This window comes from Zonotrichia leucophrys, chromosome 3 (genome assembly GCF_028769735.1).
Source record: "Zonotrichia leucophrys gambelii isolate GWCS_2022_RI chromosome 3, RI_Zleu_2.0, whole genome shotgun sequence".
NCBI classification, from domain to species: Eukaryota; Metazoa; Chordata; class Aves; order Passeriformes; family Passerellidae; genus Zonotrichia; species Zonotrichia leucophrys.
The window spans coordinates 111679839-111707456 of NC_088172.1; the positions used below are offsets into that span (position 1 = coordinate 111679839).

The window sequence follows — 27618 nt, forward strand, 5'->3', positions numbered from 1 at the left end:
TCAATCTCACACACAAAGGCACAACAAGAGGCAGCCACTGCAAGTTGGACAAATTCAACCTTGAAATGAGACACGGCTTCCTGGCTGCCAGGAGAATTAAAGTTTGAAACCATTTGTGAGGGGAAACAGTGGAGTTGCCATAGCTTGGAGTTCAGACAAGACTTGCTGCCTCTGTGAAAAGGATTTCTTTAATGCAGCATTCTGGAGGAGTTCTGTGATTTGTGTGTGCAGGAGGTCACTTGAAAGGAGTGGAGCAGTGCTGCCTGGCCTTGCTGGGTGAATTACTGGATGTGATTAAATGACCTTTTTTGCTTTGGGTCACTGAGTTTCTGTAATAAAAGGATTGGCTGCCACATGGAGAGGGCTGTGAGCTGGGGAGGAAATCAGAATGAATCCCTGTCCTACTGTCCTTCTGACTGTAAATAATCCAAGTGTTCCTATTTAGCCTGTTTAAAACCTGCAGAGATGTTAATAGCAAAATACTTCAGTGGCAGGAGAAGACTTTGGTTCCAAGCCACTCCCTGTTCTTTAAGGATCTTTCTCTTGACAGGATTTGTCGTTCTGCTCTCCATCAGAGCCTGGTTTGTATCGATCCTCCTCAGGAAGGTGCTTGGGATGGAAAGTGCCTTCGACCACTGGGGGGGCAGCAGAACTCACTGCTGCAAGTGCTGCTGGTTTTAGATCCCAGGAGAAATCTGAAGCAATGATTGTCACTATATTTTCATTCTCTTTGCCTTCAACAACAAACCATAAAGGCTGTATTCAAATAGCCTGCTTTAAAGATCTTGAACGGAGTCCCAGAGTAACAGTGAGATGAATTGCTCCATCAAAGTTTGGATTTCTAGGATTCACCACGGCTGAATACAGACAGAATTTAGGGATTTTTAATGCAGCCTGTGTTTTTTCCAACACACCAACTGCTTTATTCCAAAGAGCTGCTCTCAAAATGTTCCTGCAGCTTTAACAGTGGCAGGTGGGATTTGCAGAACTTATTAAAACAACTTTGCCACCATCCAGCCAACAGAAAAACCCTCTCAGTGCTTTCATGGCAATAGGATTGGGCATCCTGGCACCTTGCATTCCCTTGGAGGGGAAAAGGGAATAATTTCCTCCATTCATGAGCACTGTTTTCTGCAGAATTCCTTTGGAAAAGTGGCTGGAAGAGATTCTTCCCAACTGGCAGCTTCCTCTGGTCTCAGCAGGTGCAGCTCTGCCCACTCCAGGCACTGCCTGCAGTGTCAGATCCAAACTCCAAGCCAAAACTAGATTTTGTGTCTTGCAGGGAAGAATTATAAAAAAAAGCAGTGGAAAGGGTTTTGTGCAGCGTTGTTGGAATAATTTCAAACTAATCAACAGTGGGTTGATTGAAAACATTGGGGTTTTAAGGACAGACAGTTCTTATTCCAGATATTCTGCAGTCAGGGACTGAAAGGAAACTCACTTTGATTTTCCATTGTCCATCAGCATCACAAACATAATAATGCTGGATTAGACCACGAGTTGTACTAACTAAAATTATTAATGAAGCAATTGTCTGTTCACACAAGAGTTCTCTGTGTTTATTCTGGTTTTTGAGACCAGCCCTGGTTCCTGCAAACCTCGTGCTGCTCTGCCCATGGTGTGAAATCCATGATTTTGGGAGCTGGAAGGAGGCTGGGCAGGTCCGAGGAGCTCTCAGTCTATCAGTGGCTTTGTGTTTACAGTTCATTAGCCCATGTTTAAAAATACCACACTGCCAATTTATCTCACAGCTGGGTTCATGCACATTTTGAGCTGATCACTTGCTGAACAAAATCTCCTTTTGCTTCAGCTTGCAGATTCCCTCGTGCCCTTGGAGATCAAGCCTGGTATTTCCTTGGCAACAGTTTCTGCTGTGCTGCATACTAAGGACAACAAGCACGTGCTGCAGGTACAGTCTAATGGGAAAGGGAGAAAAATATCCTTAACTCTGGCTTTTCCTGCCATCCAGGAGCCCTCCTGCAGCTCCTTCCCACTGGGGCAGAGCCCTTGGCAGAGGCTTTGCCCTGGCATGTGCAGGTGAGGAATTACACCCAGAGCAGGGAGTGGGATGCAAATAAATCTCTCTGCCCTCTTTTCCTTGGCCACGTGCCTGGCTGAGATGAATGGGGAAGTGAGATAATTCCTGAAGAGAGGCTACAGATCACCCTGCTGCCTTCCAGAGTCAGCAACAGCATCATCAACCTCTCAGGAGCAAGGGTTAGGGGAGAGAGATGGCCTGGGACATCAGGCTGGGGAAGGGACCATCTGCCCTCAGTTTCCCTGGAATTTGTACATCTCTCCTCTCCCTTCCTGCCACCCCCTTCAGGCTGGCCCTGGAATTCCTGGCATGAGTGCCCTGCAGGAGGAGGTGATGTCCAGGGACCTGCCCTGGTCCCCTTTCTCTCAGATCCACGAGCCTGCAGGGCCTCACTGAGCAGCCCTTCCCACGCTTGGGCAGAGAGCCCAGTGTGGAAATGTCAGGGCTGTGAAGGTTGGTGAGGATTTCTGTCACAGCACAGCAAACAGGCTGCCCCCCTCTTCCCAAGCAAACCATGGAAACCCTCAGCAGCTCTGGGAGGTGCTGCAATGGGATTGGTCTGAGGCTGCTGTTGTTCATTTTCTCCCTTCTCCACTCATTCCTGCTGCCAAATAAACTTAGACCTGGGCTTGAAATGCCAGAGTCCTCATAAATGGCTGGAGCTAAGCCACATTCTCATTCCCTGAGTAGTTGCTCACTCTGAATTTCCCTGTTTCCAGCCTGTTGCATCCTTTAGAGGGAAATTTGCCTGTTTCCCAACCTGTTGCATCCTTTTTTTTCCCTTCTCATCCATCAGCTCCCTCCAAAACCTCCCCAGCCTCCTGCCAGCAAGAAGAGGAAGCGGGTGAGTGATGATGTGCCCGAGTGCAAATCTCTGAAGCCTCTGCTGAGTGGCTCCATCCCCATGGACCAGTTTGTGCAGACTCTGGAGAAGGTGAGGAGTCTTTGGTGGGATTGATTCCAGCAGATTTCTGCACATCTCAGAGAGAGGGGAAATCATTTTAGTGCAGCTTGAAATGGAGAAAGGCCAGTGAGTTGCCACAGTGCTCCAGGGTGTCCCTGCACTTCAGAACAGAGGGAATTGTTCCCTGTGGAGCCTTGTCCTGCTGTGCAGGGTTCATGTCAGTGATCCCCTCCTGTTTCCCATGGAAGCAGAGCTTTTGGGTGGGTGATTTGTCTCACAGAACTTTTGGATTCAGCGGCTGAGGGAGTCTCAAAAGCATTTTTAAATTTCCACAAGGTTGTAAGAAGGTGACCAAGTGAAGAACAGATCCTGGAAATGTCTCCAGTGGTGGAGGAGCCTCCTGAGGAAGCTGCACAAATTTGGTTGCTGCTCTGTGGAGTTTTGTTCTCACCTGGCAGGAGATAAAGGATTACAGACTTCCAGTGCCTAAAGGGGCTCCAGGAGAGCTGGAGAGGGATTTAGGACATGGGATGGAGGGACAGGACACAGGGAATGGCTGCACACTCCAGAGGGCAGGGATGGATGGGATATTGGGAAGGAATTGTTCCCTGTGAGGGTGGGGAGGCCCTGGAATAGAATTCCCAGAGCAGCTGTGGCTGCTCCTGGATCCATGGAAGTGTCCAAGGCCAGGCTGGACAGGGCTTGGAGCAGCCTGGGACAGTGGAAGTGTCCCTGCCATGTCAGGGGGTGGCACTGGATGAGATTTAAGGCCCTTCCCAGCCAAACCAATCTGTGATTCCATGAAATTCCCCCTCACCCCTGTGCCTGCTCTCTCCTCTGTCCCAGTTTCCCTGAGCTGTGCTGATTTCCCTCTCTCTCCCTCTCCCGCCCCAAATCCAGCACGGATTCAGCGATGTCAAGGTGGAGGACACGGCCAAGGGCCACATTGTGCTGCTGCAGGAGGCTGAGACCCTGATCCAGCTGGAGGAGGACTCCACCCACATCATCTGTGACAACGATGAGCCCCTGAGGGTCAAACTGAGGGACCTGGTGCTCAAATTCCTGCAGAAGTTTTAGCTCATGGACATCAGGAGGCTCTGCAAGGAGAGAGCCTGGAAAACAGCACAACTTGGAGCTGTCCAAGGAGAAAAAGAGAGAGAATTTTGTGATTCAGAGAGACCAGAAACCACCTTCCCCTTCATGGAGGAGCAAGGGAGTATTTTTTAATACCTATTTTTTAAATCTTATTTTTAAGCTGTTTTGGAATACTTTGGAGGAGATTCCTGTTGTGTAAAATTGGGAGCTGGGAATCTCACAGGAGACAGGAGCTGCAGAGTAAATAACTGGAGTGTTTATTGACACCAGGGTGAGCTGCTGCTCCCCTGTGTCCCTCAGCAGTCTCTGCCCCAGTCCTTCACCTGCCAGAACTCTGTAGGAACATTGAAACAATGGCCTTTTTCCTCCCACTGCTTCTTCCCAATCCCCAGATCCCATTCCCTGCCTCTCCTCCCTTTGTGCCCTTCACAGGCATGAGGAGGGGAGAGCTGGTGAGGCAAAGATTGTACAAATAAAAATGGAAAAAAAGGGGTCTGGTGGACATGGAGAACAGTGGGAAGAGCCTGGCCATTCCCTGCACCAGCAGGGGCACTTTGGAAAAGCTTTTTCCTGTAGGAATTCAAGTGTTTATTGATGCTGCAGCCTCACCTGTTCCATCCACACCTGTCCATGGAGCTCCAGGCCCTTCCCTACGGCTGGTTCCTCCTGGGTTCCTCCATCACCTCAGGAGGACACTCAGGGGAGTCCATAAAGTGGGAAAATTCCTATTGCTCATAAAAAACCTTTTGAGATTTAAGTGCCTCTTGTTTCTACCTTCCAAAAACTTGTCCTTTCAGCCCCTCATCTCAAATCCTGGATGGAATTCTGAGTCATTTATCCAAAGCCATCTGTACTGCAGACCTGGGGAGGCTTTTCCCTCCCCAAATCACTTATTTGGGGCCTCACCTCAGTCAATAGTATTGCTCTTAAAGACAACCCATTTCTCAGATTTACTGCTGTTCATTTTTTATTGGATTGTTTTGTATTTATTTGGTGTTAAAAAATAAAAAGCGGAGTGAGACTGCCCAGGAGGGAGCACATCCTGTGGTTTATAAAAGCCTCTCCATGCCCATTGCACATCCTTGTCCTGACACCTTTGGGAAATGAAGCTGCTCCTCCAGTTCATCCCTTTGAGGAGATGCAGGCAGTGGAAGCAGCTCTGCAATAAAATTTCTGCAGTGTCCACATCCCATCCCGTTCCCAGGAAGGATTTCTGTTGGGTTGGGTGTGCAGATCCCAGCACCCACACCTGTGTCCTGTGTGTGCCATGGCTGTGTGAGGAGTGGTGTCACCAGTGGGAAAAACTTGGGGCACTGGAATAATTAAATCTTCATCAGGATTTGCAGCTTTGCTGCTTTAGCATCACTTGAAAACAAAGAACTGGGGTAATTTCACTTTAATAAACTGCAAAGGGATTATTCCGAACCCAGAGAAGCAGTGGGATAAACTCATCTTTCTGCTGGTTACCTCAGCTCCAGCACTGATCCCACTGCTCACATTCCCTTCCTTTTCACATTCCCAAGGCTTTCCCACCCTCTTCAGGGAGAGAAAGTAAAAATGAAAAGCATTTACATTGTTCTTCCTGTCATTTTGAGCAGGAGAACTTCTCATTGTTCCATCAGCCCAGCAGCTGAGAGTGGATTGTTTTGTTGTATTCAGGTTGTGTGTGCTGGAGAAACAAACATGCTGGGAGGGGAATTCTTTAATGAGAAACCCTGATTAAACTGGAAAAAGAGGTGCTTGTTCCTTCTGCACAGAGAGAGAAGAACAAACAGCATTTCTCCAGGCTGGGTCAGTCCTGCCCAGGGAGCTGCCAGGGGAAGAATACCATGGATGCAATCCAGGCTTTATCCAGAATTTAATGGCCAAAAATAGCAAAGGTTCCTGGCTTCACTGTCCTTCTTCCAGAAGGGAAAATAAATCCCCTTGGCCCCCATGTGGTTCCTTGTGCTGTGGCCATCCCCATTCCCTCCCTGAGCTGTTCCCTTCATTAAACACAATTAGTGGGGTGTGTGGCAAGTGATTAATTCCCAGTGACTTCCCAACCTGTGCTCCCACAGAAATAATGGGGAGGAAAGGTTAAAATCAGATTTCTGCTCTTGGATGGTTTTTATGGAGCAGCTGTTCCTGGGTGGAGAGGAGTTTATTGTGGTTTCACTGCATTAATGTGAAATGAAAATGAAAACAACTGGAGCAGATCAGGTAATGCCAGGCTCAGTCACTGTCACTGGGATCTGTCCCCTCTGTGGGCACCTGGACATGAGGAGCAGAGGGAAACTGGGCCAGGTGCTGGATCTATGCCCCACCAGCAGCTCAGCCCTTGGGAGGAGTGGGAATGAGAGCAGAGGGATTTGGGATTGGCTGCACATCATGGCCTGGGCAGGCTCATGGTGGGAAAGGTGGGATGTGACAGACTCCATTCCCCTGTCACAGGTGAGCTGTCACCTGGGAGCCATGGATTGTGACCCCATCCCTCAAGGATCCATGGATTGTGACCTCATCCCTCAAGGATCCATGGATTGTGACCCCATCCCTCAAGGATCCATCAGCTGTGGCCTCATCCCTTGAGGATCCATGGATTGTTAGTTCATCTCTCGAGGATCCATGAACTATGAATTCAGTGCTTGAGGATCCATCAACTGTGACCCCATCCTTCAAGGATCCATGAATTGTGACCCAGTCCCACAAGGATCCATGGACTATGACCCCAATCCTTGAGGATCCATGGACTATGAACTCATCCCTCAAGGATCCATGAATTGTGACCTCATCCCTTGAGGATCCATGGATTGTGAGTTCATCCCTCAAGAACCCATGAACTATCAACTCATTGTTTGAGGATCCATCAACTGTGACCCCATCCCTTGAGGATCATGGACTGTGACCCCAGTCTTTCAAGGATCCATGAATTGTGACCCAGTCCCACAAGGATCCATAAACTGTGACTTCATCCCTTGAGGATCCATGGATTGTGAGTTCATCCCTCAAGAACCCATGAACTATCAACTCATTGTTTGAGGATCCACCAGCTGTGACCCCATCTCTCAAGGATCCATGAATTGTGACCCCAATCCCTTGAGGATCCGTGAACTGTGACCCTAATCCTTCAAGGACCCATGAATTGTGACCCAGTCCCTCAAGGATCCATCAACTGTGACCCCAATCCCTTGAGGATCCATGAACTGTGACCCCATCCCTCAAGGATCCATGAACTATGACCTCATCCCTTGAGGATCCATGGATTGTGACCCAGTCCCTCAAGGATCCATGGACTGTGACCCCATCCCTTGAGGATCCATGGATTGTGACCCCAGACCCTCAAGGATCCATGGGCTGTGACCTCAGAAGACCATGAAGGGGACAGGTCCTCCCTCAAGGAGCCGTCACCTGGGGCCACTCACCCAGAAGGGTGGCAGCAGGTCCTTTCCTGGCCTCCAGCAGGAGCTGGTGGCTTTCATGGCACTGCTGGGCAGAACGGGAGCAGTTCCAGTGAAATTGCTTTTTATCAAGGAGTGATCATCCAGAAGGGAAAATGGAGGGCACTCTGTAGTGCAGAGGAGTGGAGTGTAAAGCACTTCACCCTGCCCTCCTCTGGGAGCAGGGAATGAATTATTAACAGGATTTATCGCCTCTGTTTCCTCATCCCAGGGCACAAACCCTCACAGAGAAACGGAAATGGAACCGGAGCTTTGGCTCCTCTCACCAAACACAGCAGTTACAGCAGGAAAAAATATTGATCAGGAGATTTTTACCTCAGGAAAAGCCTCAGGAGAAAATGGGCTCCAGCTGAGTCCGTGCCCAAAATGCTGCTGGGCTCATTTGGGAGCCAGACCCCAAACCAAAATCCCACTGCTGCTGCCAGGCCGGGGTCCTGGAGTGGGGAATTCTGTGCCCTGCCCTGCCAGGGAGGGCCCTGCCTGCCTGCAGTGTTCTGGGGAGAAATCACAGGAATTTGGGAGGCTGAGCATCCACCTCCTCCCTCCAGCACTAAAATCCTTTGGGATTTCCCTGAAACCTCTCCTGGAAACAAACCCAAGCACAAAGCAAGCCTAACCCAAGGCAGAAGGGAAGAGAAAGGACACAATTCCCAGTGGGAGCAGCAGCAAGGGCAGGAAGTGAAAGGAGGGGAAAAATGGTAACAGAGGTAAAAAGTGACCACGGAGGAAGCAGCTGCTCAGGAGGGAGGGCAAAACACAAAAGGCAGCAGGAGGGAAGAGAGGAAATCCAGGCACATGCAGGAAATCCTGGGGGATTCCCAGCCCAGCATGGAGGGGATCCCATGGCTCATGGCCCAGCTGGCTCCATTCCTCCCTCTGCTCCTCCCTGCAGGTTTGAAGCTGGGAATCTCTTTACAAACCTCATGGATCCCTTTGGTTCTCCCACCTCAGCCTCCTGCACAGGAGGGACCAGGAGCATCCTTAGCCAGCAGTGCCACAGGAGCTGTCCCCAAAGGTTCTGGGCTCTGAATCCCTGGGATGGGATGGAATGGGATGGCATGGGATGGCATGGCATGGCATGGCATGGCATGGCATGGCATGGCATGGGATGGCCCTGGAAGCCACGCAGGGTCCAGCCCCTCCCATGAGCTTTTCTGGCCCAGCAATGAGCTCACCAGGGCCACGATGGGGTTTAGCTGCAGGCACTGCCATCCCTGAGGAGTTTCCAGCATTCCAGACCAGCTCACCTGCCCCATGGGAACAGAAGCCCAGGAGATGCCTGGTTTGGTTTTGGGGTGTCCCAGGGCCAGGAGCAGCAGCAGCCCCGTGCTGGGCCCCTCTCCCAGCCCCAGCAAAGAGGCACCGAGACGCTCCCAAGTTAAACTCTCCATTTATTGGAACCTTTTACAAAAAACTCAACATTGTGCTCGTGTCGAAGGAGGAGTGTTCCTTGTCTCTCAGTTCCTGTTGGATTTGAAATCCTGGTGCTCACAGCACCGTGGGATTTCACAAGGGGAGGGCAGGGGCCGTGTCACCTCGGTCGTTGCTATTTACAGCGGGAAAGGCCTCGCTCCGTGCCCGGGGGAGCAGCAGAAACTCTGGAACAGGGAACAGGGGCAGCTGCCAAGAGCCCTTCCCGTCTCCTCAGGGCTGGGATGGTGGAGGCCACGGGCCCCAGGAGCTGGGATGGATCATCCAACCAAACCTGAGCTTCGGAGTGACCCTGGGATGCCCTGAAAATCCCGGGAGAACGACGGGTGGGAGCAAGGAAGGATGTTTGGGATGGTGGCACGGGCAGGAGCACTCTCTGGAAAAGCCCCCTCTCCTCCCAGGTGCTGGCATGTCTCAGGAGCAGAGAGCTGGCTGTGAATGCCAATCCTGTACTCCAGGGGTTCCGTGGTGTTTGGGATGATTTGGGATGGAGCTGCAGCAGCTCTGGGAGGGGCAGCACCAGCCCTGTGGGTGGGGAAGATGTTCCTGCTGGCATTTCATTTCCCCACAGAATTCCATCCCTCCCTATGCTGCTGCTGCCCAGGTATCTCCCAGGAGCAGCCTCTTTACCCCTTCATCCCAAATCTTTCCCCTTTAGGGGCACTCAGCAAGGAGGAATTCATCCCATGACAGAGAGATCCCTGCACATCCTGTCCCTGCTCCAGCACAGTGGACAGGGGGACCTTCCCAGTAAAAAAACAGCTTGGGAAAAGGCCAAAGAGAGGGAGGAAGAGCAGCTGGATTTGTTCTGATGATCTCTGATCTCAACTGGCCTCAAATCAAAACTCAGCAAGGGAGAGCAGAATTCCCAGCCTGGGGATCTGACTCCCTGAGCATCCCGAGCCCCAGGACACCCTGGGAATGCCAACACTTCCCATCCCATCCGTGCTCCCCCAGGCTCTCACTGGAATAACATTTCCCTTTGGATTTGGAAAGCTGAAGGCTGCTGAGCAGTGCCTGTGTTTGGATGAAGTTCAGTCCATCCCACATCACTCTGTGCTTCAGGAGGGCTGGGAAGGCAGAGCTGACCCCGGGCCTGGGCTGTGCCTGAGCCACGGCATCGCTGCTAACGAACCCCCACTAATGAGGAAGGAATTAAAGAGCTCAGACCCCTCGGGAATGCTGGAGCTGACACAGCTCCTGACCAGTGCCACATTCAGAGAATCCTTCCAGGGGTTCCAGGGCGTGCAGGAGTCTCCCGTGGCATTTTTAAGGAGACTCTGAGACTTCATGTGCTGCGTTTTGGGCATCTGATGTTAAAACAAAAAGGGAATGGAAAGGGGAAAAACAACATAGGAAAAGATTCCTTGATCCCTTTTGCTGTGGTCAGTGGTGCTGGTGAAGGCTGAGCCGTGGGCTCTGCTGGGAACAGGCTGCTCCTTCCCTCCCCTTCCCACAGAGGAAGTGTCAGTGCTGATAGGAAAGCCTGGGGAGAGCAGATTGGAGAGGCCCCAAGACGTGGTGCAGGAGGAGCATGGACAGAGCTGACCTTGGGGATGAGCCCAGGAGCTGCTGCTGGACCATCCCTGCTCCCACACACCAGAGACACACCAGGATGACATCCAGGGACATCGAGGTGACCACACAATTGCCACCTTCCCACCTACCCAGCAAGAGCTTCTCCAGGCTGCTCACAAACATCTGGGATGTGCTGAGGGTTAACACCACATGAGGGCCAAGCTCTGCCCTTCCCTCCTGTGCTCCCCTCATGTCCAGCTGGGCCTGAGGCTGAGCTCAGGTGGTCACAGTGTGACAGCATTTTGCTCTGGGGGAGAGGAACCAGCTCCAAACCCACGCTGTGAACCTGATCCCAGCAGCATCTGTGTGAGATGGGAAGCTCCTGTTGGGATTAAGCCTCAGACACAGCCCAAAGCCAGGCTGTGAGGATGGGCTGGGGTTAAGGCAGCTGAGCTGAGGCCCACGGCAAACCCGACACAGGCACGGAGCGCTCTGGGATGGGGACGAGGCAGAGTGGGAATTGCAGCCCTGGCACACCCAGGCTGAGCACAGAGAAGGGTCAGAGCCTGCAGGAGCCCTGGCTGTGCTGCAGGTGGATCTTCCCTAAGCCCCAGACACGCTCCCTGTCTTTAGAGGATCAGCAGGACAAGGTGGGAAAGACACTGAGACAGCAGCAACTGAACCCCCTGGGCTGCAGCACGGGAACGGCACAGGGCCAGAGCTGGAGCCAGGCAGGACCATCCAGGACAACCCCACCCCTGTCCAGGGGCTCAGGGTGGGGAGCAGAGCAAAGGGCTCCTCACCTGGTGACACCTGAGAGGCCTCAGCAGCAGCCACAGGGCAAGAGCAGCCAGGATCTGGTGGGTGGGAAGGGCTGTGCCATGGCAGGAAGGGTGGGGACAGCAGTGCTAACAGGAGCTGCCCAAACACCTCCAACCTGGCCTTGCTACAGCACCCTGGGATGGGCTGAAGGGTCCAGAGGGGAAAATGGGGTGGGGAGAGGGGAGGGAAAAGAAAAGAAAACAAAAAAAGCGCCTCACGTGGCAAATCTAAAACACTTTCATTTTAAATAACAATAATTATAATTAAAAAGAATGGCTGCCCTTGGCTAGCGAAGGGGCAGAGCCAGTGGCCAGCGAGCCATTCCTCAGTGTATGATCCATGGGTGTGTCCTCACAGGAGCCACGGGGTCCCATTCCCTGTCCAGGTGTGTCCTCACAGGAGCCACGGGGTCCCATTCCCTGTCCAGGTGAGCCACTTTGGGAAGAGCCCATCCCAATCCAGGCTGGCCCATTTCCCACAGCCTTCTGCACTCACAGCCCACCAAAGCAGCCCCGTGCCGGCCTCTCCTGCCTCAGCTGGGAGCTGGCAGGGTCCAGCTCTCCCATCCTAGATGAACTTGAAGCATTTGGTCTTGTCGTGGGGCAGGCGGGTCTTGAAGAGGACCGAGTCGACGCGGAACTGGGTGTAGAGCAGGGGCATGTACCCGTACACCTTCACAAAGAAGTTGATGCACTTGTGCCGCTCGTGGAAGTGGGAATCGTCGTGGGACAGAGCCTGGGGACAGCCGGGGCAGCGGAAGGTCCAGCGGGAGGTCACCTGCCAGGAGGGACAGAGGTGTCAGTGCCACACTGCCCACAGAGCCCAGCCTGGCACTGCCAGGAGGGACAGAGGTGTCAGTGCCACACTGCCCACAGCCCGGGCACTGCCAGGATGGACAGAGGTGTCAGTGCCACACTGCCCACAGAGCCCAGCCTGGCACTGCCAGGAGGGACAGAGGTGTCAGTGCCACAGCCCAGTCAGGAGGGACAGAGCTGTCAGTGCCACACTGCCCACAGAGCCCAGCCTGGCACTGCCAGGGTACTCGGATACAGAGGGAACCTCAGCATGGGTTGAGTTGGAAGGGAGCTCAGAGCTCATCCAGTCCCACCCCCTGCCATGGTCAGGGACACCTTGCACTGGCCCAGGGTGCTCCAGCCTGGCCTTGGACACTGCCAGGGATCCAGGGGCAGCCACAGCTTCTCTGGGCACCCTGTGCCAGGGCCTCCCCACCCTCACAGGGAACAATTCCTTCCCAAATCCCATCCATCCCTGCCCTCTGGCAGTGTGAAGCCATTCCCTGTGTCCTGTCCTTCCATCCCCTGTCCCCAGTCCCTCTCCAGCTCTCCTGGAGCCCCTTTAGGCCCTGGAAGGGGCTCTGAGCTCTCCCTGGATCCTTTTCTTCTCCAGGTGAACCCCTCCAGCTCTCCCAGCCTGGCTCCAGAGCAGAGATCATCTCTGCCATGGGCAGGGAACCTTTCACCAGGCAGGGAATTCAGTCTGATCAATCCTGTAATGTCAAACCTCACTTCACCTGCTCTGTGGCAGATTCCAAAGGCTGAGCTTTCCCCCTGGAGCTGGATTTCCCTGGAGCAGACACCACCCACTTCCCAAGCAGAGCTTCTGCAGCAGTGCCAGCCCTGGGACAAGGCCCTGGCTGCTGGTGCTTTACCTTGATGGGAGGTTTCCTGGTCAGGTGGGACACCAGGAAGTTCATGGCGATGTCCTCGCAGTTGATGTACTCGTCCACCATGTCCCTGATGGCCTGGGGCATCACGTAGGAGTACAGGTAGGCATAGTACTGCAACGGGAAAGGCTCAGTGTCCCCCAGGTGCTCCAAGGTGACAGTGGCACATGTGGGGTGTGGCTGGCTCAAAACTCAAGGATCGCAGTGGAGACGTTCCCCATAACAGAGTTAATCCCACACTGAGATCCACAGCAGCAGCAAATCCCCCACAGCCACCACCCTCTCCTGGAAGCTCAGGAATGGAGAAATGGAGGTTCCAGCCCCCTCAGATCCTGCTCTGTGCTGCTGTGGATCCACTGGAGATCCTTCCCAGTGCACTCAGGACCAGGTTCTGGTTGTGTTGTTTCAGTTTGGAGAAGGTGAGGGAGAAGGAGCAGAAAGCTCCCCTGTCACAGACATCTTTTATAAAAAATCATTTTTCTTTAGGATTTTTCCTCCTGAGAAGCTGAGAAGCCTCAAGAACAAAATGTAAACAATGGTTATCTGCTGCTGTGGAATGCAGCAAGTAGATTTTTGATTGGCCCATGTTGGTTGTTTCTAATTAATGGCCAATCACAGCCCAGCTGGCTTGGACAGAGAGCCCGAGCCACAAACCTTTGTTATTCATTCCTTCTTATTCTATTCTTAGCCAGCCTTCGGATGAAATCCTTTCTTCTATTCTTTTAGTATAGTTTTAATGTAATACATATCATAAAATAATAACTCAAGCCTTCTGAAACATGGAGTCAGATCCTCGTCTCTTCCCTCGTCCTGAGACCCCTGTGAACACTGTCACACTTCCCCATTTATCCTTAAAAAACCAAAACCCCCCCAAATCTGCAGGCTCAGAGGTGGCTGTGAGCAGGAAGGGGCAGCCCTGGCGGGGAGGTCTCACCTTGTGGAAGAAGGCAGCACCAGTGAGCACCATGGAGAGCTCGCAGGAGTAGTTGGAGTTGTAGAGCCAGGACTGGTGCGGGATGTCCCAGGCGTGGTAGCGGCCCGGGAAGCCCACGATGCGATCCCTGGCCTCCCTCCACACCCTGCAAACACAGAACTGCCCGTCAGACACCGACCTGGGAGCCCACCAGAGCTCCTGAGGGGCTGCAAGGGGTGCAGGGTCTGTACATAAAGGAGTTGGCAACTGCTTATCCAAGGAACACCCAAAGAGCAAAAAGGAAAAGTGTTAAATGTGCTCTTGTCCTACAGCACAGTCTATGCGCAGGGAAAGGGCTCCTAACCCATAAATCAGGGATTCTGTAGCTCATAAGGGCTGTTCTGGAGGTTTAAAAGAAAACTAAAGGCAGAGCAGCCCAGGCTCAGCCTGGGAGGAGCCCAGCATCTCCTGCCTCTTCCCCAAACCGCTGGGACTTTCCATCTCCCAGCAGCTCAGTAAAGCCAAGATTGACCACAGCATCCCAGAATTCCCACTTCTTCCTGGTCAAACCACCACAGCCTCCCTCAAGGAAAGCTTCAAGGCCAGGTTGGACGGGGCTTGGAGCACCTTGGGATAGTGGGAGGTGTCCCTGGCCATGGCAGGGTGGGACTGGATGAGCTTTGAGTTCCCTTCCCACCCAAACCATTCCAGGACTCTGGAAATTCCACAATTCCCTAATTCTGTGAAAAGCTGCTGAGAGCTGAAGGCCCCGGTGTCTCCTGAGGGAAGACCTGGATCTCCAAGGTGCTGGCTCCTCATCCCAAACTGCAGCTCCCTGGGCTCTGGCCCCACAGGAAAACCTCCAGAGCCCTGAGTGCTTCCCTCACCCCGACACGTGCCCACAGTCCAGCCTTGGGAATGAAATCCTGAATTTTGCATGTGGAGCGTGGGATTGCTTAATGCTCTGCTCTCATCTGCAGCTCACGCTCCTGCAGAGAAATCCCCCAGGAGAGCTGCAACACTGGCTGCAATAATTAGGGAAAAAGTCGGTGCCTGATGCCTGAGCTGGGAAACAAAGCCAGCTTGCACAGGCAGGGGTGCTTGGCTTCCTCTGGATCCTTCATTCGCCCTCCCTGCTGCTCAGTGCCCAAGCTGTGACCCCAGACTGCACGGAGAACTCCCCGTGCACACACAAGGGGTTTCCCTTCCTGCCAGGCACAAAACTGGGCACTAAGTGCCATTTTGGCGTTTTTCCCTCATTTGGATGTTTTTCCCACAAGCCCTGTTCTGGGAGAGCTACAGGAGGAAAGCAGAAGATTCCCTGAGCTTTCCTTACACTGATGGAGCACAAACGTGTTTGCTGTTCAGTCCTCCACCCCAATTAATGAAACTCCAAGATAATCCCAAGGAATCAACACCACCAGCAGCTTCCCTGGCTCTGTCCTCCTCCCAGCACAATCCAGGGTGATTGTTTAGAAAAGCTGGAAGTCGAAACCATTTATTCCCTTTCACTTCTCCCACATCTTCGCTTTCCTCCCAGCTCAGCCACAAAAATCAGGATTTCTCTGGAGAATCATTCTGGGGGTGCTCAGAGAGCTGTCTCCAGCTCCCTCCTGAGTGGCAAAAACGATGCTTTTGGCCCCAAAAATCAAAGCCTGGAGCAAAGTTTTGACAAAGCACAGTTGCTGTGGGCAGGGGTTCACTCCAGCAGCTCCTGGGAGTGCGTTAACACAGGGAGGCTTTGTGGGAGCAGGGTGTCTGTAATCAGGGACATGAGTGAGATTAACACAGGGCAATAATGACCTTCATTTGATGCTCTCCAGGGCTAATCAGCAAAACAGAGACCAAAAAGGGGAGAAAACAGCCCAGTTTGGATAAAAAGCCTGGAATGGGGCAGGCAAGGGAAGCCAGGAATCCTGACGCCTCCTCCTGCGCTTTAATCCCTCTCACACCTCATTTCTCATCTCTCTGAAGGAGCCTGGTGGGTTTCCAGGCATTTTGTGCCTTTAAATCCCCCTCCCAAGCAGGTTTTGGTGCCCATCTCCCACCCCCAGGCAGCTGCTGGGTGTTCTCTGATGGGAATGGCAGCTCCTGCTCCTGGTGGCTCCTTGAGGCTCCTTGAGGCTCCTTGAGGCACCCTCAGTCCCCAGCAGCTCCTGGCAGGGAGGAGCTCTGGCTGCAGGAGCTGCAGGAGCAGCTGGCACAAAGCTCCCCAGCAGGAGCCCCCTCATCCCTGTCAGCAGGGAGATTCTGGCAGGGAAAAGTCAGGGGAGAGCTGGAGCTGGAGCAGAGCAGGGTGGGAGTGAGAGCAGCAGAACCTGCCTTTGGTGGGGACATCATCTGCCTTTGGTGGGGACATCATCTGCCTTTGGTGGGGGACATCATCTGCTGAGGGACATCATCTGCTGGGGGACATCATCTGCCTCTGCTAGGGGACATCATCTGCCTTTGGTGGGGACATCATCTGCCTTTGGTGGGGGACATCATCTGCCTTTACTGTGGGACATCATCTGCCTCTGCTAGGGGACATCATCTGCCTTTGCTGAGGACTATCTGCTTGGGGACATCATCTGCCTTTACTGTGAGACATCATCTGCCTCTGCTAGGGGACATCATCTGCCTTTGCTGAGGGACATCTTCTGCCTTTGGTGGGGACATATCTGCTTTTGCTGAGGGACATCATCTGCCTCTGCTGGGAGACATCATCTGCCTTTGGTGGGGGACATCATCTCTGCTGGGGGACATCATCTGCTGTGGGGACATCATCTCCTTGCTAGGGAACATCCTCCCTTGTTCCTGGGGGACATCATCTCCCTTTGCTGAGGGACATCATCTGCCTTTGCCTGCTGTGCCCAAAGAACTGTCACACCCCAGTGTCACACGGAGCAGAGGGTGGCAGCCACCACCACCACCTGAGCATCATCCTGGCCTTGCCTCTGGCTCATGGATGGAGTGAAAGCCTCTTGGATTTGTTTTCCAGGCCCTGCCCACCCTAGCAAACCACAGGCCTTAAAGCCATTTCAGGGCCATTATCAGCGTAGTAAAAACTGAAGAGTTGGGTTAAGAAATGTGGGAAATGGGGTTTCCTCACTGGAATCAGGTTCTTCACCCCATTAATGCCTGTTTCTCCAAGGAGCAGAGCTGGGAAGCCACAGGAAGGGATGTGCCAGCCCCTGGCTGCTCCCTGGGCAGGTCCTGGCCGTGGGGAGGAGCAGTTTGTGGGTAAGGCCCTGTCAGCCCTGACTGTGTCCCTGGCTGCTCTGTGAGCAGGTCCTGGCCGTGGGGAGCAGCAGTTTGTGGGTAAGGCCCTGTCAGCCCTGATTGTGTCCCTGGCTGCTCTGTGAGCAGGCCCTGGCCATGGGGAGCAGCAGTTTGTGGGGAAGGCCCTGTCAGCCCTGACTGTGTCCCTGGCTGCTCCCTGGGCAGGTCCTGGCCATGGGGAGCAGCAGTTTGTGGGTAAGGCCCTGTCAGCCCTGATTGTGTCCCTGGCTGCTCCCTGGGCAGGTCCTGGCCGTGGGGAGCAGCAGTTTGTGGGGAAGGACATGCCAGCCCTGACTGTGTCCCTGGCTGCTCTGTGAGCAGGTCCTGGCCGTGGGGAGCAGCAGTTTGTGGGGAAGGACCTGTCAGCCCTGACTGTGTCCCTGGCTGCTCTGTGAGCAGGTCCTGGCCTGGGAGGAGCAGTTGGGGAAGGCCTGCCAGCCCTGACTTGTCCCTGCTGCTCTGGGCAGGTCCTGGCCTGGGGAGAGCAGTTTGGGGGAAGGGACATGCCAGGGGAGCCCGGGGACTTGTGTCCCTGGCTGCTCTGTGAGCAGGTCCTGGCCGTGGGGAGCAGCAGTTTGCGGGCAGGGCTCACCTGAAGCCGAACATGATCTCGTCGTGGCGCAGGTGGGCGTCGTCGTCGATGGACAGGATGGCCTCGGTCTCGATCTCGTCCCAGGGCAGGAACCGGTTGTTGAGGCTGTTCTTCTCCGTGCGCACCACCTGCAGGGGACAGGGACATCAGGGACATCAGGGACATCAGGGACATTTATGGGGCTGCAGGGGACAAGGTTTGGGGCTGGGGCTGTGGTGGCCCTGATGACTGCAGGTGGCAGTGACATTTACAGGGCTGCAGGGGACAAGGTGAGTCTCGGGTTTGGCATTGCTGGAATGGCTCCCGAGATATTAAAGAGTCTTTTTTCCCAGCCCAGTGACTGAAGAAGTTGAGATTCCTCATCTCCGTTTTTCAAGGTTGTTTATTTGCTCTTATCTCATTCATTGTCTTTCTCCAACCTGCTGAGATCTGCCTGGCAGGTTGGTTCGTGGCACACTGACCACCCTTGTGTTAGCTTTTTATACTAAAGTGTTATCTTTTTATACTAAAAACTACCTGTACTTTATTTACAATAACTTCCCAATACCTATCACCTATGTTAGACAGTGAGCTTCTACTCTAAACCAATCTGTAAGTGTCACCATCACAGCAGAAGATGGAGGCCAAGAAGGAGAAGAAGGACAGGACATGCCCAGATTCCTCCATCTTGCCTCTTGAACCCCCATTCTAAAACCCCAAAATTCTACTTTTCCACCCTGTGACAAATTCACTAACATTCTACTCAAACTCTTGTGGCTTGCAAATCTTCCCACAAAGTTGGTAATTGTTTCCATGGGCTAAAATCAAAGGCACAGGGGTCTGACTCTGTGCCAAGGTCTCTGAGCCTCCTGCCAGGGTCTGGAATCACCCAGGGCAGGCAGAGGAATGTCCTGGGTTCCAGCAGGTGAGGGTTTGGGGCTGGGCTGTGCCAGCTGTGGTGGCCCTGACAACCTGTGACATTTATGGGGCTGCAGGGGACAAGGTGAGAGTTTGGAGGGCTGAGGCTGGCCCTGTGGTGGGTGCAGAGCTGTAATGGCTGGTGGCAGTATTGGCAGGGTGTAAGGATCGCAAAAGAATCTTGATAACATACAAAAGATGTTTATTCAGATTGTTTCAGGTCCCAGCACCCTCACCCAGAGGGGCTGAGTTTGGGTCTGACCCTGGTCTTGGGGCAGCACAAAGGTGAGATCCAGACAGGGAATGGGGAGGAGAGGCTCAGGGCCACAGGAACGGACACAGGAACAGGGGAAGGAGCCAGTGGGGTCTGAGAGCTTTTGAGGGAAGCTTCTTGTGTCTCCCTAAAGCAGGGAATAGCCCCCAGGGTCTCCCCAGTGGCCCTGGATGGGGCGTGCTCCAAAGCCACAGAGTGCTGGCTCAGCCCAGCAGCAGCTCCAGCAATTCCCCCACCCCAGCCACACAGCTGGAAAATCCCACTGAACTTCCCCCTTTTCCAAGAATCATAGAACAGAATGATGGAGCTGGAAGGAGCACACCAGGATCATCCAATCCAATCCCTGCACAGACACCCCAACAATCCCACCCTGTGCATCCCTATGGGCATTGTCCAAATGCTCCTGGCACCTTTGGGAATGTCACATTGGGAATGTCACCATTCCCTGGGGAGATGTTCCAGTGCCTGACACCCTCTGGAGAAGAACATTTTCCTGATATCCAGCCTAACCCTCCCCTGGCACAGTTTCACATCATTCCTGACAGCCCCACCCACCTGGATCCTTTCCCCTGCTGATCCAAAGTCACTCCATCCATCCCACATTTCCCACCCCATTCAATCCCTCCAGTCCTTTCCCTGCCTCTGCTCTGAACAATCTCCATTTAAAAAATTAAGCCCAGCCTGGTGAAAAGACCAAAGCACCACAGCAAGAGAGCTCCATTAAATAAGATCACATCTGATCCCACAGAAAAGCCCACGCTGAAACCATTAACAGGGGAAATATTTGTATCGGGATCTGCGTGACAGCTGGGATGATTAAATTCCCATGGAAAGCCAGACATGGAGCTTTCATCTGCTGACAGCTCCAGGGGGGATGGAAAACTCAGCAGGAACATGTTGAATGCTGCACTGAAGAGCCATCAAAAGCACCAACAATTCACTGCAAGAGAGCAAACTGGGCAGCTCTGGGCTGTGGAAAAGCAGGGCCAGAGCTGAGCCAGCAGCATTCCCACCCCAGGAGCTCTGTGGTTCCATCAGGACATGGAAAAAGCAGGGACAATGTTGAATTCCTGATCCTGCTCCTTCCCAAGGTGGAGAAGCATCACAAAACCCAGCTCAGTGGCTGAAGGGTTTTCCAGAGGCAGCAGATGCTCCCAGGGGCTCCTGCTCTGCCTGGGAACTGCTGGAAAATGGGAGGCAGGGATCGGGGTGGGATGGGGTGAGGAGGGAAGCAGGAGGAGGCAACTCCACACTCCGTGCTCAGCTCTGGGAAGGACCTGGAAATGCTGGAATGGGAAAACTCCAGGGAGAGCTCAGAGCCCCCTCCAGGGCCTGAAGGGGCTCCAGGAGAGCTGGAGAGTGTCACCATCCCATTTTCTGGAAAAATCCCTTTGCCAGGATTTCTTCTCCTGGGAAGCTAAGAAGCCTCAGAGAAAAGGAAAACAACAATTATCTGTTTTGCTTCTCCTGTGTTTTGCTGCTTTGGAATGTGTTTGAACATTGTTTATCCAACAGGTCAGTGTTTGATTGGCTTCATGTGAATTGTTTTGACTCATTGGCCAATCATGGCCAAGCTGTGTCGAGGCTCTGGAAAGAGACATGAGTTTTCTTTAATTTGTTTTTATTATCTTTTAGCCTTCTGTCTGTATATTTTCTGTATTCTTTAGTATATAATATAGCATTTATAATATAATATAGTATATTATATATTATATATTATATATTATATATTATATATTATATATTATATATTATATATTATATATTATATATTATATATTATATATTATATATTATATATTATATATTATATATTATATATTATATATTATATATAGTATTATTTTACATAATATAGTATCATAATATAATAAATTAGCCTTCTAGGAACATGGAGCCAGATGCGTCATTTCCTTCCTTCATCTGGGAACCCCTCAAATACAAGAGGAGAGGGACTGGGGACAGAGGATGGAGGGACAGGACACAGGGAATGGCTGCACACTGCCAGAGGGCAGGGATGGATGGGATATTGGGAAGGAATTCTTGGCTATGAGAGTGGGGAGGCCCTGGAATAGAATTCCCAGAGAAGCTGTGGCTGCCCCTGGATCCCTGGGAGTGTCCAAGGCCAGGTTGGATGAGCTTGGATCAACCTGGGACAGTGCAAGGTGTCCCTGTCCATGGCAGGGGGTGGCATGGGATGATCTTTCAGGTTCCTTCCCTCCCAAACCATTCTGTGATGAATTTCCAGCTTGCTTTGCAATAAACTGTGTGGGATAAAACCCCACCTGCTGTATAAATATGGGTGATCCAACACATGAGGTGATTTAATTTTCTTGGTGTGACTGATCAGGCTGTCTGGAACAGAACAGCTCCCATTTAGTGGTGATGAAGCATCTCCAGAAAGTGCAGAAGACCCTGATCCTGACATTGACCCCGTGCAGCTGGGAGAGGAGGGAGGAGCTGGAGCTGGGCAGGGATAACACGGGAGCAGGTGGAGGAGCTGTTTGAGGGAGGGAAGGGACATTTGGAGCTGGGTAATTTGGCCCTGTGGCACTGATGAATGTCACTGAACCTTGCTCAGATGTGGCAGCCAGGGCTCCCAGGTTTCTCTTGGCTTTCCCTGATGTGAACTTCCCGCTGTCCCTGCATTGTGAAGTGTCCAAGGCCAGGCTGGAGCAGCCTGGGATGGTGGGAGGTGTTCCTGCCCATGGCAGGGGTGGGATGAGATGGGCTTTGAGGTTCCTTCCCACCAAAGATCATTCTGGAATCCTCCAAGTCACCAACATGAACCTGCTGTGAGCCCCAGGGCAGAGGAGCTGGCACTGGGAGAGCTCTGCCAGGAGCTCCCAGCAGAGTGGGAGAATCCCCCTTTTCCCTCCAACACCAACCCTGCTCCTTGGGAATTGTCTCCCCTCAGCTCCCACCCCCTGCCCCGCTGGGTCCCAGCCCCAGAGAGCCCAGAGGTGCCACCTCCAACCCTCTCTCTGTCCTTTTTCAGACTCTCAGGTCTCCATCTCTCCCCCAGCACTGCTTCTCCTGCCTTTCCATCATTTTAATGACCAATTCCGCCACAACTTTGCTCCTTCATGGTCTCGAGCCAAGAGCTCTGTCAAACCCCAAGGACAGATTCCCTCAGCCCTGGGAGCCAGCAGCTCCTTCCCAAGGAGATTCAGGCAGGGAGGAGGGCACAAAATCCGCCAGAGAACAACAAGAGAGACCCCAGAGAACAACAAGAGAGACCCCAGCCCGTCACCAGCCCCACCTCCCCTCACAGCACGGGCTCCAAACCCAGAGCAGAGCACCAGTGGGGGGTCCTGCACCAAATTCCAACTCCTCCAGACTCAAATCCACCCTAGACTCTGCCCTGCTGGCCTTGTTTTGGCTGTTTTTGACTTTTGTTTGGGACTAATTCTCTTTAAAACCCTTTGCCATCAGCTGAAAGGCCCAGAGCTCAAAACCATGAGCAGTTTGCAAAGTTTGGAGACACCTAAAATGCCTCCAAGCACCCAACAGACCACATCAGAAGCTTCTTCTCCTTTTAGAAGGAGAAGAAAATCAGTTAGAAAATCAGTTGCAGGTGATTCAGTCCCACAACCTGGAATTTGTTTGATTTGAGGAGCACAAACCACAAATCCATGACATCCATTTCCTGCCAGCATTTTGTTGCTCACAGACACCCCAAACAAATGGATCTTAAAAAAACCTGAGAGAAAACTAAACCAGAGCATAAATCCAGAGTCTGCCCAGCAATAATGTCCTTTTACCAATACCTTAAAACACATTTTTATACATAAACACACACAAAAAAAAGCAGCAAAATCAATACCTTCCAGCAACCTCCTTGCTGGTGAGGCTTCATGCTTAAGCTTTAACTGAAGTGTCACATATCACTGGATGGTGGAAACACGAGGAATGCCCGTGCCCTTGGAGAAGTTCTGACAGCTCAGCTCAGTGAACTGGATTGATTCCTGGGCAAAGAGCAAACCCTGCAAGAACCTGGGAGCCTCATTGCTCATGTCAGGGGAGAAAAGCCGGGAGGGTGCCCTGAGGAGAGCTGGGTAAACTGGGGAGACACTGAATGAGCTCTCCGGAGAAGGATCTGCTTCCATCTTCGCCAAAAATGAGAGATTCTACCCCAAAAGGGCTGGGGGAAAAATCAGGGTGGGGTGGGGACACCACGAGCTCCCTTTGCTCCACTGAAGAACAGGACTTGGATCCTGTCCATGCAGAAAGGGTCAACTCACCTCCTGGACCAGAAAGGGTTAACTCCTCTCCTGGACCAGAAAGGGTCAACTCACCTCCTGGATCAGAAAGGGTTAACTCACCTCCTGGATCAGGGCTTCTTGGTTTTCCCAGCTTTTCCCCCTCATCTCCTGGATCAGGGGTTCTTGGTTTTCCCAGCTTTTACAGAGAAGGGGCAGCTGAGAGGCTTTTTAAACTGTTTTATTCCATTTTCAGTCTTGCAGAAGGGTGAGACAGAAGAGATGTAAAACTCAACACCATTCCAGCAGAAGCCACCCTATTTCCTGGTTATACCTCAGAAATGTTTCCCAGCTTTTGCCACACAGTGCTGCTAACACTTCCAACACCAATCACCTCTATTTTTACCCCACAATGCATCTTTCACAGTTCTAAATTCTCTAAAATATCTGGTCTTTTTGCAAGGCCATATTTTGAAACTTGTTGAAACTTGTTCCTGGTTCAATCTCTCTCAACAATGTCATCTCTATTCCATGGCCTTCCTAAGGCAGCTCATCTTATCTCAAAGTTTGCACACAGATGTACAAAACTGTGGGCTTTCTGTCAGGAAATTTTGAGAATTATTTTTAATAATTTTGAGAATTATTTATAAATCCATTTCTCACAGTGGGTGACCAGTCTGAGCAGCCCAGGCTTGGAACTTGGCTCCAGAGGTGCCACCATTGCTGATCTTCATCCCATCCTCATCCTCGTTCCCACCTGAGCTGGGTCACTTCCCACCCTCCTTCCTCAAGGCTTCTCCAGCTCTCCCACGTGCACATGTGGGGAAGAAATCAATTAAAAATCAGCCAATCAAGGCTTAATAGAGGTCAGGGTGGGCTCTGTTGGAGGACTTTGGGAGATGGCAAACTCTGGGAAAAGGGAACAAGAAGTTCCAAGTATCCCTGAAGCCGCCCTGTCACATACATTTATTTTCAACTCCTCAATTTTCAACTCTGAATTGGCCAAATCCAGACACGTTTTGATGAAGAAAGTTGCCTGGATTGGCAGCTGAGACCCACAGACTGAGATCCACCAGGGTCCCTCCTCTACACATCAGGCACGAGGGCTGGGATTACTGACAAGGCTCCCGGGAAGGAGGGAAGGGTGTGCAGATCCATAAACTGAATAAATCACATCCTTCATTCCCACTCCTGCTCCCTCTGCAGCCAAGGTGTGAGATCAGACTGGCACCTGCTGCTCTGCAAATGCAGCCAGAGATGGGCACGAGGAACACAACAACTGCGCCTGGTGCCACCAAACAGCATCTCCTGGAAGATGGGTCACTGTTTGGGAGTGAAGCTCTCAGAACGAGTTTGCACCGAGCCAAGCAACAAATGTGGGGTGTGAGACAGGGACAAAGCCTCAGGCTGGGTAAAGAGGAGGAATTTCCTCGTGGAAAGGGTGGTTGGGCATTGGAAGGGGCTGCCAGGGAGGTTTGGGGTCCCCATCCCTGCAGGTGTCCCAGGAAGGGCTGGATGAGGCACTTGGTGACAAGGTGGGGATCGGGCACAGCCTGGACTCGATGGCCCTGAAGGATTTTTCCAGCCTGGAGGATTCTGGGATTCTGATCATTCCAGCCTGAATGATTCTGGGATTCTGATCATTCCAGCCTGAATGATTCTGGGATTCTCTCAACATCCTGGCTCCAGCAGGAATTCTGGCACTGGGCAAGGCTCCACATGGAAACTCCACCCTGAGGTTCCCTTTGCTTTGATCCTGGTGTCTCTGAGCTCATCTCATGGAAGGAGAGAAGAGGCTGAGCCCAGGCAGGCTGGCTCCATGACAAGCAGCCAAGGACAGGCGCCAGGGAGAAGCCAAAGGGGCTCTGTCATCCCCAGAGATGCCACCCAGAATCTCTGCAGCCATTCCCAGCGAGGTGACATTGCAGTAAATCCCACGAGCCCGAGCACGGCCACGTTAAACTCCATTTTCTCAGTGTTTTATCACCGCCTGTTCTGGGCAGGCTGAGCTGGCAGGGTCCCTGTGGCTCTCAGCCCAGCCCTCAAACCTGCCTGGCTGCCCCCACCAAGGACAACCTTGGTTGTGCTCATTGGAGGTTTCCCAGCGCAGCCTCACACCCGCCCTGCCCACGCAGAGCCCTTTCCCTCCTGCCAACCCCAACTCCCACCACCAGAAAACCCTCAGAGGACACAAATCCATCCAGCTCCTGCTGGCCAGCATCCTGCTCTCCAAAGCCAACAGATCCAGGCCTTTGGCTCAGCCGGGAGTTCCTCATTTCATGAGAAATGAAATAATCTGGCCTCACTCGATACAACACGAGGCTCCTCCAGGCACATTGGCAGAGCCTCATGGGCAGGAGGAGATGGGATGCCAGCATGGCATTTCCACCACAGCCAAGCCCCTGGGATGATGCCTTTCCTCCCCAAAACCTCGCTCTTTTTCCCAACACAGACCCAAAAACTCGAGGAAATGAGTCTGGCACAACACAGGGCTCCAGGGCGTTTGTGGCAGCTCTGGATGAGCTGCAAATCCAGCAGGAATTGCTGCCCTGCACTTTGACACTGTGTGAGCAGGGTGTCAAAGCTCCTGCCAGACACACTGCCAGATATCTGAGCAGGCTGGCATTTTGTAGGAAAAAAAAAAAATAGATGTTGTTTTGTGTTTGTGATAATGAATGTTTCAAAAACCTGGGACATGGAGGTGAAATCGCAGATGCACAAAAAGCAGCTCTGAGGTGTTTGGTAGGACAGTGATATTTGGGTGTTACCTCGGGGTTAACACACTCAGATCCTGATAAATCAATAAATGGGAATGGCTGGGACCTCAGCTCCTACAGGCACATCCTGAGGCAGATCCTGGGTCCTGCTGCATCCAGCCAAAGCCACAGGGAATGTGCTCCTCTCGTGACTGGTCTGTCCCCACCAACCCCCCTCACCATTCCCAGCTTTGTTCCAGGGCTGGATGAGTCTCAGGATGTGCTTGGATGGGGCTGTGGCGTCCAAGGGGGACATCACTCCTCACCCATCCCATCGAAATCCTCTGGATTTTCCAAAAATTCAATTTATCTGAGCATCCAGCCCAACCCTGACCCTGCTAGCAGGATGTTTCCTCAGTCATGCACTGCCTGAGGAGCTGTCCCTGCTTTTTACCGTGGTTTCCCCTGGCAATTCTTCACCTTCTTGTTTTCCCCTTTAATCCTGCCTTGTAAAGATGGATTGGGAAGTTCCTGTTATCCCTTTCTCATGTATTAATTATTCCCTGCTCCTTCCTCTTCACCTTGAAACAGCCACAGCCCCTCCTTTATGCCCTGAACCTCCAGCTTTGCTACCTCTGACTTCAAGCATTTTCCAACTCTGAATTAAAAGGATTTATAGACTATTTTAAGACTCATCTCCAGAGGTATCAGAAGGGTATTTAGCTCCAAAGCCATGCAAAGGCAGCGCAGGCTGAATGTAAATTGGCAAAACAGAGGCATTTTAAAAATACTTGTAATTAAATAATGCAACATAAAACCCAGCATAAATTATCCCCTGCTGAGAACAAAACCACACAGGAAGAGACCATGGAAAGGCTTTTTTTGTGATGCTGTGTCCATGCACAGAAAATGTGCAAACACTTGGTCTCCCTTTAAACTGCTCAGCTGAGATCAGTGGGTCGCTCGTCTCCGAGAGGAGCAAACAGCTTGAGATCCAAATAAAACTGATTATTTATTCATTTTCGTGCAGGAGCAGCTGTGCATCTTCCCAGAGAAAGGAGAGGAGAAGGATGCTCCTTTTAACATGAAAGGGATGCAGCAGATACTGATTTTTATTCTCTGTGTGTTGCTGTTAGTGGCTGTGCAATTAGAGATGCACATGGAGCTGCTTGTCCAATTAGATTTATTTTACAATTAATTGTAATTATTTGGCTCAAAGAAGGTCCCTGGGATAACACACTGTCATGTTCCAATACTTCCACTGCTGCAGCTCATTCCCTTCTCCACTTCCCAAAATTCCTGTGTGTGCTTTTCATGAAAGCTCACAGGGAAAAACTGCAGAGTGCAAAGCTCGTGATCCAACTTCCACTGGCAGGTCTGGGACCACGAGCCAGATTTACGAGCTGCTGTTTGCTGGGAAGCCAAAAAAAAGTCATTTCAAGAAGAAAGAGCTCGCTCTTTGGGGAGTTTTGATACTGATAACCCAAATTTTTAGGGTTTTTTGCAGTGGGATGGGCAATTCCCAAAGGTGTCATCATGGAATCACAGAATCATCAAGATGGAGAAATCAAAGGGGATCAAAGCATTGATCCATGATCCACACCCAGCACATCCATGTGTTCTAAAACCACCTCAGGGATGGGGACTGCAGCCCTGCCCCGGGCAGTTCCAATGCCTGACCACCCTTTCCATGGAGAAATTCCTCCTGGTGTCCAACCTGAGCCTCCCCTGGCACAGCTTGAGGCTGTTCCCTCTCCTCCTGTCCCTGTTCCCTGGGAGCAGAGCCTGACCCCCCTGGCTGTCCCCTCCTGTCAGGAGTTGTGCAGAGCCACAAGGTCCCCCCTGAGCCTCCTT

At 52.1% G+C, this 27618-nt stretch overlaps 2 protein-coding genes across 9 annotated transcripts in view; one reads left to right on the top strand and one right to left on the bottom strand.

The window, feature by feature from the left end:
- Positions 1-5094, top strand: part of INTS9 (integrator complex subunit 9) — a 62478-nt gene extending 57384 nt beyond the window's left edge. The window contains exons 15-17 of the mRNA XM_064709968.1: positions 1811-1909; positions 2835-2972; positions 3843-5094. Coding sequence (XP_064566038.1) covers positions 1811-1909; positions 2835-2972; positions 3843-4019 — 414 coding nt within the window. The 3' untranslated portion in view covers positions 4020-5094. The remainder of the gene's footprint in view (positions 1-1810; positions 1910-2834; positions 2973-3842) is intronic.
- A 3753-nt stretch (positions 5095-8847) lies between these two features.
- The window catches only part of EXTL3 (exostosin like glycosyltransferase 3), a 158534-nt gene continuing 139763 nt past the window's right edge, over positions 8848-27618 (bottom strand). For all 8 annotated transcript variants that reach the window (XM_064709976.1, XM_064709971.1, XM_064709975.1 and 5 more), the window contains 4 exons: positions 17696-17823; positions 13864-14008; positions 12915-13043; positions 8848-12022 (listed from right to left, as the gene is read on the bottom strand). In XM_064709976.1, the coding sequence (XP_064566046.1) occupies positions 11813-12022; positions 12915-13043; positions 13864-14008; positions 17696-17823 (612 nt within the window). In that variant the 3' untranslated portion in view covers positions 8848-11812. The remainder of the gene's footprint in view (positions 12023-12914; positions 13044-13863; positions 14009-17695; positions 17824-27618) is intronic.